The sequence below is a fragment of the Corythoichthys intestinalis genome, chromosome 7 (assembly GCF_030265065.1).
Source record: "Corythoichthys intestinalis isolate RoL2023-P3 chromosome 7, ASM3026506v1, whole genome shotgun sequence".
In the NCBI taxonomy this organism is placed as follows: Eukaryota; Metazoa; Chordata; class Actinopteri; order Syngnathiformes; family Syngnathidae; genus Corythoichthys; species Corythoichthys intestinalis.
The window spans coordinates 53,661,461-53,675,078 of record NC_080401.1 but is presented as its reverse complement, the minus strand read 5'-3'; the positions used below and the strand labels follow the sequence as shown (position 1 = coordinate 53,675,078).

At 40.8% G+C, this 13,618-nt stretch overlaps 1 protein-coding gene across 1 annotated transcript in view; it reads left to right on the top strand.

Moving 5' to 3' along the window:
• The window catches only part of zgc:92140 (uncharacterized protein LOC447854 homolog), an 83,352-nt gene extending 70,419 nt beyond the window's left edge, over positions 1 to 12,933 (top strand). The window contains exons 3-6 of the mRNA XM_057840647.1: positions 4,482 to 4,567; positions 5,013 to 5,077; positions 7,929 to 7,989; positions 10,323 to 12,933. Of these exons, the coding sequence (XP_057696630.1) occupies positions 4,482 to 4,567; positions 5,013 to 5,077; positions 7,929 to 7,989; positions 10,323 to 10,370 (260 nt within the window). The 3' untranslated portion in view covers positions 10,371 to 12,933. The remainder of the gene's footprint in view (positions 1 to 4,481; positions 4,568 to 5,012; positions 5,078 to 7,928; positions 7,990 to 10,322) is intronic.
• The last annotated feature ends 685 nt before the right edge of the window (positions 12,934 to 13,618 follow it).

The following is a 13,618-nucleotide window of genomic DNA, read 5'->3' as shown; positions in this document are numbered from 1 at the left end:
ACACGTTTTTGTGATAAGCTAAATTAGCCACTTCATTTGATTTGCTCATAATGGAGCTAGTCTTCATGTGGCTTCTTCTTCGTGGTGGTCGGCGATCAGGGCATCGAAACTTTGAATCGATGGAATTCGAACGGTTCCGGGAGAACCGGAGTGTTAGTCCCGGATCCCATTGATGCTCAATGCCAAACCCTACTCTTAACTCATGCACTGTTAATATTCTTTTCTTTGGGCACCTACACACTCAGAGTTTCAGGGAGAGTCGGAAAGGGGACGTACAGTCCCAGTTTGGCCTCCCTTTGATTTTAATACATCATACACCGAGGGTAAAGGGGGTGGGGTGATGTAATTTAATGCACCATATACATTAGACCCCACGGGGAGCTACGACAAGGGGTTGTTGGATGTGTGGCCTGGAAGAAGCCCCCCCGTAGCAATCCTACTGCACTCTCAGCCGGTGCTGAGTAGTGGCTGCCACTCGGTGACATGGCAGCCACAGTAATAGGGCGATAGGTGGGTCTCACTTTTCTTAATGGCAGGGCTCCCAGGCGGGGCCTCCTCTTCGTCTGCGGGTGAGGGGAGAGTTTGGGGCTCTGGTCTCGCTCCGCGATGGCCTCTCAGAGTTGTCCCGCTTCTGCCTTCTCTCCTTTCCACCCGGGCATCCTCCTTGGGCCTGACACAGCTCCCTGTCTTGGTGCCAGAGTGTCACCCCCTCCGCGTGGGGGTCCTCTCCTGCCCATGGCCAAGTGGGCTGCGGGGGAGCGGCTGTGGGCCCATCAAGCGAGGGGTTGCTGTGATGGTTGGGGGTCTGGATGGGTCATTGGTGGTACGTCTCCTTGTCCATTCCCTAAGGGCTAATTGATGGGGGCGTGGATGAAGGCGGCAGAACATATGCCAGAGCTGTTGGTGTGGGACCGTGTGCTGTTCTCGCTCCCCCCCAGGTTTGCGGGGCTGGTACCATATTCCCCTGGCCATCCCCATGCAAGATTTCCTTTTTTCTGCATGTCTATCACACATTGAGTGAGTTCCTGCATAACTAGGTTCAACTAGACGAGATTGTCGGTGCCAGGATTAGCGATCATATAGCAAAGAGTACGATTTCAAACTGTCAACACTTACAAGTGATTTTCATAATACAGAGCTGAAATGAATACTCGAGCAACTCGAGTAACTCGAGTTTAAAAACTGATCCGAGTAATTTTATTCAGCTCGAGGAATCGTTTAATTATGCCAGCTCCAAGCATCACGTTTTGCCCGGACTACTTTTAATGTGGGACAACGCACTGACGTCACGTGCGTAGAGGAAGAATCAATTTTAAAAAAACAACAAAAAAAAACCTTACTGCAGCCGACAGCCGCTTCAAACTACGCCGACATTGCTAAAAACTACACCCGCGTGATGCTATTATGGTAGCAGGTAGTGTTCGATGCGTCTCATAGATATCGCATGCATTTAGAACTAGATGCGAAATGACAGACTCGGCCGCATCTGGGCGGCGTTAGTAAACAGCCGCCATCTTTAAGTAGTAGACTTCTCAGCGCTAATAAATATAACGTTACTGTCACTCGCTCACGTAACGTTAGATCTTCGGAGGGATAGGTTTCTATTGATTATGACCACTGTCGATGCGTGGCTAACGTGTCTTACATACAGGTTTTATTTAATCTGTAAAAACACAGCGCTGTAGAGTGATGAGGGGGTAAAATTAAAAAATAATAAAGCTAACTGTCAGTTTTAGCTCAGTAGTCATTACTGAATAAATGTGCTCCAATACAGCAGGTATCATACATTTATTTTGAACACTGCAAAAACTCAAAATCCCATCAGTACTTACAGTTTAGACTAACTTAAAATTTAACTAGAACTTAAAAATAGCTTGACACAAATGGAAATTCAATCTTTTAAGTGATGAGTGTTATCAAGCGTAATTACATTTTTAAGTAAGAAATATGTTGGGTTTGTTTTTTTTATATAAGATCTTGAGGTTTTTTGAGTGAAAGCAGTGAATTTTTTTTTCTAGTCACATCTGAGATGCAATTGTTGGCTGTTTTCAACAATGACATTGTTTGACTGAAAATGGTTCAATATTGGATTAAATGTCTTTTTTTATCATGTATATTTATAATTTCTCTTTACCTAAAATAAAATGTTTTATCCGATTACTCGAATAATCGATAAAATTTTCAGTCGATTACTAAAATATTCGATAGCTGCAGCCCTACTGGTGATGTAACCCGAATTTCTGAGTAAGTTGGAATTAACCCTTGAAGTACCCCTAAATACCCCCTAAATCTCAACATGTATTATACGTCACTGTATTGTCCTCCACCAAGATATTGGAGCTAAGTCCTAGCTTGCTAAGCTTCGTAATGACGATGTCAGACGTCCGTGTGGTTTACCGACTTTATTCACCTGCTCATGACATCAACACTTGCAGAATGTAACTACAATAAAAATGAAATTGAATCCGTTTCATCTTCAATAACAGCAATTCAAATTTGCGTTTATAACTAGTAACGGTTGATACAGCAATAACAATCTACATAAACTATTAGCATGTATCAGTTAGCGTCCGCATATCATCAACTCGCCCCAAATATTCGACCACAATTGAAAGCGCACAATAAGGGTTGTTATATACAGGTGTCGCCAGGGGCGCTGCCAGGGATTTTGGGCCCCATGAAAAGATATCACTTTGGGCCCCACCACCAGTGCCGGGACACACACACACATCTAGAGTATCAACTACGTAATTTCCTGCATTCTGGTGAATCTTTACACACTAATTTGTGCATTTTCTGCATTAATTTAAGATGAAAATATATTTATGTAAACATACATTGCAAAGAGCAATAATGAATAGACTGATATCATCTACTGTATAAAGAATGTACTGAAGGCCATCTTTTGCAATCTAAATATATTTATACAAATATTTATATACAGTATATATATATATATATATATATATATATATATATATTCTCAAAGCAAATACCATAATGAATGACTTAGAATAAATGTTTTAACTTAACTATACTACAGTATACATTACAGTATATAACTGTTTTAGTATGAAGAGATTGCTAAGGGTTTGCCTGCTGTACTGATTAAATGTAAGCTAAAAGTGGCGCAAACAATTACAGTATTTCATTATGGAGTGTGCTTAGCCTTATCTGGAAACTCGCGATCTCCACTATAGGCTACAGCTCCGAAGCGAGGTCCCTTGTTAACAAACTAAATTCAATTAATGACAAACTAAATTCAATCAATTCTTGACAAACTGGATTTAAGCCGATTTTAAACTTAGTTTCAACATCTGTAGGATTCCAAAAAATGCCGTCATTTTTTGGAATTCATGTTTTTGAATAGGTGAATGTCGGTCATTGAGACCGGTAAAATCCCGTATTTCTTACGGAGTGAGCCGGGACCTCGCTTCGGAGCTAAAATAACACGTTAATTTTCAGCACTACACTGACACAAGACACCAACCTTCCTTCGTGAAGTACTTTCTCACATCCTGTTGGCTTTTTCTAACCATCTCCTGTTTTGCTTTTTTTTCTTTCCTCTTTTGAAAACCCGATTTTTATTTTTGAAAACATTTCAGCAGTACCGCGCTCCTTGCACTCCAGTCATTGACTGGTATAACTGCGCACTGCTGCTCCCGGTCAGATCAAAGGAAGGGCGGACCAAACCCTTTAATGAAAATACGGGGGATTGGAGGGGCGGGGGTGACAATATATATGCTCTCTGGGTGTTTACTTTTTGCCAAAAACAAAACAAGAAAAAGAGACCCTTCGTTTTATTCCTATTAAAATTATAATGTAAATAATTATAAATGTATTATAAATAATTACCTAATGTTCTAATTTTCTTTATGGGCCCCCATCAGGGCATGGGCCCTTAGAATCAGTCTCCCTTTTCACCCCTATACGGCGCCGCTGGGTGTCACCTCTGTGGATGCTTCACAACCAACAAATATGTGCGCAGGCTTTCCCCTTTCTCTCTCACTCGGTTGCGCGACTTCCTCGTGTGTGTGCGTGCCCGTGCGCTTTTCTTTGTGTGCGCAAATGCGTTCCTCGTGTGTACAAGCGCTCTTACTCGCGTGCCATTTGTACTACCTGCTCTACGCTTCCTGCGCCAAAATAAAAGCATGCATCACAAAACAAAAAGTCAACCTTATTTGACAGTTGAAATCACGTACAGTAAGTCAGGTACGTCGTAACCTGTACTACCTGTAATGTGTTTCCCACCTCACATTGACGGAATCGTGTACGTGTCACCATGCGCCTCTTTTCCTTCAGTTACCACGTCAAATTTAATTTATGTCAAATTTTCATAGTCTAAAATTCCTCGAATGTTTACTGTTAAATGACATCCAATCCATTCGAATAACTTTGCGACTAAAGTACTGTCAGCATACATTTCATGTTGTTTTCCTGTCCCCCCTTTAATCAATTTTTTTCCTCTTTATTTCCCCTAGATGAGTACAAGATGAAGGGAGTGGAGGAGGTCAAGTACATGAAAGGGGAGGAAAACCGGGTCAACGCACGCAACCAGGAGAACCTGGTAAAAGAGACTATCATGCATTTAGAAAACATTTCAGTTGGGACTGACACATGCATGACTTGACTAAGTTACGTTATGTTCCTTTTAGAACCTATAACCCTTACTATATTTAACAGTTGAGGAGTGCGTGTGGTAGCACACCAGGTAGGTCGGCCTCCTGTCTCGCCGTGTTCTAAACATCAACTAATGTAAGTCATAAATCGTGGCGGAACAGGAGCAGCCACTGTTTTATATCAGCATGTCAAGCGGTGCATGTCATGAAGATGTTCAACGTGGCAAAATGGAGGTCACAGTTGTTACGGTTTACAGACGGGTCCCGATTTAGAGTGGAGCGCCTTCAATGCGGTAGCTGATTGAGATAAAGTTGTTTGCATCAATGTTGGAGGCTAATCGAATAACTGTAGGATAATAAGTTGACGTAATGACGTGTGTGTGTGTGTTTCAGGAGAAAAGTAACACGCAGCAAAGGGGCATGTTGCAGAAGGAGACGGCGGCCAACATTAAATCCAAGTACGTGGCCAATTTTCTGCATCGAGATTAAAGAAGCTCTTGGCGGAATAAGATTGGTGGCCAAAAATGGTACTGCAGCCAGGATCAAACTATTGAAGTGCACAAGTTGGCTTCCCCTTTGGGCTGCCAGATAAGTGCTTTGCTGTGAAGAATTAAGCTGTGTTATCGTACTAATGTTGAATTTGTTAGAAATTAGAAAATACAATTTCTGGAGAAACTCCGTGGGTAGCTGTGGTGTGCTGGTTAGTGTAGTTGTAGTACAAGTACCTGCAAGTACACGTGCTTGTAGTGCTAGCACACCCAAGTACACGTGCTTGTAGTGCTAGTACACGCAAGTACACGTGCTTGTAGTGCTAGTACACGCAAGTACACGTTGTTGTAGTACTAGAACATGCAAGTACATGCGCTTGTAGTGCTTGTACACACGCTTGTAGTGCTTGTACAGACGAGTACACGTTCTTGAAGTACTTGAACAGGCAAGTGTATGCGCTTGTTGTGCTTGTACATGCAAGTACATGTGCTTGTATTGCTTGTACACGCAAGTACACGTGCTTTTAGTGCTTGTACATGCAAGTACACGTGCTTTTAGTGCTTGTACATGCAAGTGCACGCTTTTGTGCATGTACACGCGCTTGTAGTGCTTGTACACGCAAGTGCACGCGCTTGTAGTGCTTGTGCACGCGCTTGTAGTGCTTGTACACGCTTGTGCACGCGCTTGTAGTGCTTGTACACGCGCTTGTAGTGCTTGTACACGCGCTTGTAGTGCTTGTACACGCGCTTGTAGTGCTTGTACTTGCAAGTACACACACTTGTAGTGCTTGTCCTTGCAAGTACATGCGCTTGTAGTCCTTGTACATGCAAGTACACGTGCTTGTAGTGCTTGTACACGCAAGTACACATTCTTGTAGTACTAGAACATGCAAGTACATACGCTTGTAGTGCTTGCACACACAAGTACACACGCTTGTAGTGCTTGTACACACGCTTGAAGTACTTGTACACACAAGTACATGCACTTTTAGTACTAGTACACTCGCTTGTAGCACTAGAACACGCAAGTACATGTGGTTGTAGAACTAGTAAACGCACTTGTAACACTAGAATACGCGCTTGTAGTGCTTGTACACACAAGTACACACGCTTGTAGCACTTGTACACGCATTTGTAGCACTAGTACACTCGCTTGTAGTGCTTGTACACTTGCTTGTAGCGTGCTTGTACACGGGCTTTTAGCGCAAGTACGCGCTCTTTTAGCGCAAGTACACGGGCTTTTAGGCTTTGGCGCAAGTACACGGGCTTGTAGCGCAACCGCACGGGCTTGTAGCGCAAGTGCCCGTGCGGTTGCGCTACAAGCCCGCACTAGTACACATAAGTACATGTGGTTGTAGCACTAGTACACGCACTTGTAACACTAGAATACGTGCTTGTACGCGTAAGTACGTGCACTTTTAGTACTAGTACACGCGCTTGTAGCACTAGTAAACACAAGTGCATCTGGTTGTAGCACTAATACACGCGCTCGTAGCGCTTGTACTCGCGCTTGTACTCGCGCTTGTAGCGCTTGTACTCGCGCTTGTAGCGCTTGTACTCGCGCTTGTAGCGCTTGTACACGCGCTTGTAGCGCTTGTACACGCGCTTGTAGCGCTTGTACTCGCGCTTGTACTCGCGCTTGGAGCGCTTGTACACGCGCTTGGAGCGCTTGTACTCGCGCTTGGAGCGCTTGTACTCGCGCTTGTAGCGCTTGTACTCGCGCTTGTAGCGCTTGTACACGCGCTTGTAGCGCTTGTACACGCGCTTGTAGCACAAGTACACAGGCTTTTAGGCTTTAGCGCAGGTACACGGGCTTGTAGCGTAACTGCACGGGCTTTTAGTGCTAGAGCACCGGCGTTTAGCGCTAGTGCACGGGCATTTAGCGCAAGCGCACGGGCATTTAGCGCAAGCGCACGGGCTTTTAGCGCAAGCGCACGGGCTTTTAGCGCAAGCGCACAGGCTTGTAGCACAAGTACGCGCCAGTGCACGCTCTTATAGCTCGTGTACACGACGAATATGCATATCCTTGTCTTATTTCTCCAACCTTAGTTTACGAAGCTTAAAGAGCTCTAGCAACCTGGACGAAGACAAAGAACTTATGTCATAATTGGCTGGTGGGGTAGGGCGGGACATCATTGTAAACTCAGAATCAAAATAATAACAATCTTTACGGGCTGGAAATCGACTTATAAAATGGGAATAGCTCGGCGTAACTATTGAAAGTGTCAGACGTATATCCAGAAAACATGTTTCTTTCATGCCGATTGAAATATTAGGGCCATTTAATATATAATTGAATTGCAAATCTTACATGTTGCTGCTTTAATGTGATTGTAATCGAACTCATTGGTTGCAGTACCATTTTTGCATATTTACATATGGCTACTTTCATATCAGTTTAGATTTATCAAATGAGGAAGTTCACGCTATCATGAAACTTACATAGGAAAATCTTACTACTACTTTTAGTTTGCTCTCATCAAATTGGACTTGGAGGGCTGGCAGCGATTGTTCAATTGCTGCCAGGCCTCCATATCAAAATGGATTAGGCGTCTACTGCTGTCAATGGTACTGATAGAGTAAACCACAGTCAAAAGAAGATCTATTCATGGAAAACTACTCGCCAGAGCTTGATTTGACATCTTTTACGAGACAGATATTGAAATTCCTTCCGGGTCGATCGTTTCTCACACTGCGCCGAGGAATCGCCTGCGTGCGTGCATGCTCGCAAAAGGAAGCGAGACTGTGTGGGGTTGCTGCAATGGAAAATTCTCATGATGTATTTGTTTCTACCTCCTCCGACTTCCTCCCGCCTGCTCAGCATTCACACGTCAGAGAGCCAGCAGGAATTCTTCCGGATGCTGGATGAGAAGATTGAGAAGGTGCAAATCTTGAGCCTGGTCGAAAATTTCCTTTTTTTATTAGTAGTATTTATGAAGTTATTATACAGCATGGGCCAAAACTACTGTTAATACTTAGACATTTGTTAAACATTTAGATCTCGATGTATTTATTACAGCGGTTTTAAAGCATGATGTAGCGTAGAATAAAGATTTAGAACTGCTGTAATTTCCCAAATATAAGGCGCACCCGTGTATAACGCGCACCCCAAATTTACTTGTAAAATCTAGGGAAAATTATTGTACCCGTGTATAACGCGCACCCTAATTTTAGCACCAATAAATAGAAGAATACAAGAAAACAACTTACCAAAATCCAGGAGAAAACAAAACAGATGTTACTTTTCTTTTAAAGGCTGCTGTATAACTTGATCGTTTCATCATGATGAATAAATGTTTCTTCCATGGATTGATACGGTAAAATGAAAGTGAGAATGTAAGTCGGAAATCCGTGAGAGCTCATCGCTGTCAAAACGACAGTAACAATAGGAACTATTGTTATTTGGGTTTGAGTTTCCCGAGGGACAGATGTAGTTGACGGACACAGGAAGTCTGTGCGCTTACGTTTGTTATGTTCCGAGTTGCCGAGTTGCAATAAACGTTGACTCAAATGACTTCAAGAAACGAAATTCTGTGCTTTATGAAGAGTGAAAAAAGCAGAATTTAACACAGACGAAATCATTCGATCAATCAGAGTGAAGTATTACCGAAACAAAAATGGTGACATCACGTACCGTAATGGTCGGCAACGGATCGCTGCATACGTTTTCTTCATCACAACATGGCCGTGTCAGTAAAAAAAAAAAAAATTGGTCTTTATATGTATGTATAACATATATATATTTCTGTCTCCATCCCTGTACCCGTGTATAATGCGCACCATGATTTTACAAGTTGATTTTGGGGGGAAAAAGTGTGCATTATATTCGGGAAATTACGGTATTTTCTTTAATTGATATTCAAAAGTGACGACGAAGTAACTGTAACCCTACTTTTGACCCACTCTGTATAATTATACATCATCATACAAATAATTTTTTAGGATGAAAATGGCTCGTAAATATCAAAAATACAACAAATGGTTCAGTTTTTGTTTCCTGAAAACCCTGAGGTGGGGGGACTTGGCAATTATTTTAAGAAACCATTGATATATATAATGGAAAATGAATGAATGAATTAATAATATGTATTGTTTTTTATTCATAAAGTATAATATATGCATTATTTATTAAAATATGTCATATTACATTATATATACACGGTATTGCATATAATAGTAATTGTTTCTATTAACTAAATATTTATAATAATCATTATTTTAATTACATTCGTAAAATCTTTTATAGACATGGAATATTTTTTTTTAAAAAACAAAATTTTTTAATGAATATATTCAGGGGTATGAAAAAGTAAACCTTTTGGAATTCCTCACATTTTTGCATAAAATCGCCATCTAATGTTATCTGATCTGTCAAAATCACACAGATGAAAAAACTGTCTGCTTTAACTAAAACCACCCAAACATTTATAGGTTTTCATATTTTAATGAGGAACTCCAGCAGTTTTGTAAAGAAGAATGGGCCAAGATTAGTCCTGATCGATGTGCCAGACGGATCTGCAGCTACAGGTCGTGTCTGGTAGAAGTTATTGCTGCCAAACAGGGGGCCACAAAATATTAAATGCGATGGTTCACATACTTATTTCCCCCTTCTGTCATTGTTTGTATGCTATCCTCATTAAAATATGAAAACTTATGAATGTTTGGGTGGTTTTAGTTATAGCAGTTTTTTTTCATCTGTGGGATTTTGACAAAGATCAGATCAAATTTGATGATTTTATGCAGTAATGGGAGGAATTCTATTTCATTCCACTGTATTTACAAAATATTGTTTTTATTAATTCATTTATGTATTTATTATTTATCAAATTATTTGTTACATCGCATTATATATAAACCATATTGCTTATTATTATTACAAATTAAATTATTGCTATTGTTAAAATATTGTTTATGATAATCAGTATTCATTTTTATTATTCATCAAATTGACTTATATTTTGAAGACATGAAAAATTCATGAAAATTCTTTTAGTACAAAAAAATATACATGCAAATGCATCTCCTTGTAGTACTTGTACATGCAAGTACATGTATGTGTAGAACTGGCACAGGCAAGGGCGTGTAGTACTGTTACATATATGTTATTGATATTATACTATTATTTAGTAAATAAATATTAAAAATTCTTTTTTTAATTACTATTTAAATAATTGTATGTAGAAAATGACCTGTTTTTTCTCTTTATTGTAACCAGGGTCGAGACTACTGCTCAGAGGAGGAAGAAGAGACGGAAGTGACATAGCACACAAGCCCCGCCCACTTACCCCCCAACATGAGACCCTCAGAGTGCGCGTGAGCATGTATGCGTGAGTGCTTTTGCCACACGCGAGAAACGCAAATGTAAGTATTTCAATCCACCTGACGGAATGGGGCACTTTTTTTTTTTTTCCCCTCCCCCCGAGTGAACTGAGAGGACCGAGCAAATGGGGGGCAAACGTGGCAGCCCGCAATTGCGAAACGACACGGCGAACTTTTTTTTTTTGTGGCTTTTCCTTCCGTTTTCGAGGATTACAAGCATCAACACGGAGTGCGTCATCCTCCCTCGACATAATCGCACATTTTTAAGTTCACCAGCAGATGTTCGTTTTGTCCATTTTTTTTGTGTGCCCCAAATGTTTTTGAGTACACGCACGCACACTAAGGCACTGTAGCAACAAACAAGTGAAGAGGGAGGATGAAGACGAGGCCCGGTTGCCATGGAGACGCAGACCCAATTGCTTTTGTTTTGTTTACCGCAGATTTCCTTGTTGTATTATTTCGATACGTTTTTTAATATTAAAATCGAAATGGAAAAGTTGGAGCTGTACTTTGACTTTTGTTTAGAACTTGTCGTTTGGCACCCCAAAAAATGACCTTCCGGCCCAAATTGCGTCCTCCCCAAATGTCTACGGAGCCCTTAAAAGCAATCTGGTGCGCACTAGAAACAATCTGGTGCGCAACTATCTGATAAACATTTGCATGATATAGCGTTTAAGCAAGTGAACTTTTGCTGAGCAAGTTAGCCAATTGTTGTAAACATTAGCATTATATAGCATTTAAGCTAGTGTACTTTTGCTATACAAATTAGCCAGTTGCTGTAAACATTAGCATTATATAGCATTTAAACTAGCGGACTTATACTATGCAAGTTAGCCAATTGTAAATATTAGCATTATATAGCATTTAAGCTAGCGGACCTTTGCAATGCAAGTTAGCCATTTCTTGTAAACATTAGCATTCTTTAGCATTTAAGCTAGCCTACTTTTGCTATACAAGTTAGCCAATTGCTGTAAACATTAGCATTATATAGCATTTAAGCTAGCGGACTTTTGCTATGCAAGATAGCCAATTGTTGTAAACATTAGCATTCTGTAGCATTTCAGCTAGCTGACCTTTTTCTATGCAAGTTAGCCAATTGTTGTAAACATTGGCGTTCTTTAGCATTTAAGCTAATGTACTTTTGCTATACAAGTTAGCCAATTGCTGTAAACATTAGCATTATGTAGCATTTAAGCTAGCGGACTTTTGCCACGCAAGTTAGCCAATTGCGACAATCAGGGGTTCCCATGAATTGCATTTTGTTTATAAAAATTTGTCATTTGAAAGATTCGGAGATTTGTTGATGCACTGAAAAGCTGGACCAACAAATCACACCCCTGACATTTAAAAAAAAAAAAAAAAAAAAAAAACAAGATTTGCGGTTGCATTTACGGTCTTTTTTCAAAAAGAAGGAAGATAGTTCAAAACGAGTCAGAAAAGCACATAGAAAAGAAAGAAAAAAAGAAAAGTCCCACAGCTTGGCAAGTGGGCATTTGCGTGTTGTTTTCAGCACCATTTTCTGCGTATGTTCTGGGACCTGTGCCAGTCTCGTCATCCCTGCGCTGTCATATGTACTCGCGTTCCGGCACCTTATGATTTACAAATTAAGCACTGGCGACAATGCAACAATTAGCTAACTTGCATAGCATACGTCCGCTAGCTTAAATGCTATGTAATGCTAATGTTTACCAGATGCACTGTTGCACCGTTTCTGGTTCGCACCAGAATGTTTCTGGTGAGCACCATATTGCTTAATTTTTTTTCTTCTGTCGATGTCCCTTTTGGGGCTCCGTAAATGTCCAATATTTTATATACATATATATTTGTTCAGCAGAAAGTAACATCAGTGGACTGTAGCTACATTGTGATTTAAGCAGCCCCCATCCTCCATGTTGAGTCATCATCCCTGTGTGTGTGTTTGAGTGGGGCAATGAGAGCACACACACATATAGACACTGAGTCACATCTGTAAATAACCTGGTTTATAAAACAAGCTCCCGTTTCAGGTCGACGTCAGTGTAAATAAAAGTAGTGATTGCGATGAATTGTCATTGAAATGTGCAGATTGTTTGGATTGGTGTACATATGACAAATACAACCCCTAGCAAAAAGTATGGAATCACCAGTCTCAGACGAGCACTCACTCAGACATTTTATCATATAGAACAAACTCAGATAAAAAGATTGAAAAATAATGAATTAGTTCAAAAGTGCAACTCTTTAGCATTCAGAAACACTAAAAGAAATGAATAAAAAACATTGTGGTGGTCAGTAAATGTTACATTTATAGAGCAAGTGCGGGGAAATATATACGGAATCACTCCATTCTGGGGAAAAAATATGGAACCATGAGAAACAAACAAAGAAATAACAATCAAAACACATCTCTAGTATTTAGTAGCACCACCTCTGGTTTTTATTAGTGTTGCACCGATACCATTTTTTGGGCCCGATACCGATACCTGGTTGTGCAGTATCGGCCGATACCGATACCACTGTTTGCAAAAAAAAAAAATACAAGTATTTGATACACTCACAATGGGAAAACCCATTGGCAGTGTATCAAATACTTGTTCTCCCCACTGTATATATATATATATATATATATGTATATACAGTGGTACCTCTACATACGATCGCTTCGACACACGAACTTTTCGACATCCGACGTAAAATTTGACTCGCCATTTGTTTCTACATCCGGCGACATGCTCGAAATACGACGACAATGGCAGCACCGCAGACGAATGCACGGCGGATTTTCTTGTGTGACAAATCAACACAGGTTTCAGAAAAGGTTGGTACAGGTGGTGAAACAAGGAAAAAGTTGATGCTTACCTTCTAAATGAAGATGCAAATGACAGAAAAATATGAGCGTGGGGTGGGCATCCGTGAAATGGCTCAACAATACATCTCCACAGTCCTCCTCCGACCATCGTTCGCCAGTCTTTATAAGTTAAGCTGACAATTCTTATTGTGGTAACATCTCCAAAGAAATCGCCAGCTTTGCCACGTTTTCATCATTTCTTTCACAACTTATTCAACACAAAACGCCTGCTGTCTGCCGCAATTGACGATGTTCTCAAGAGAACATTCAAAGTTAAAGTGAAACTCAAGCTCACCGGTCCAGGCACGTCAGCCCCGCGGTGCGTTCAGGTACACAAAAAAACGTCCGCCTTATTAGAACCCGAT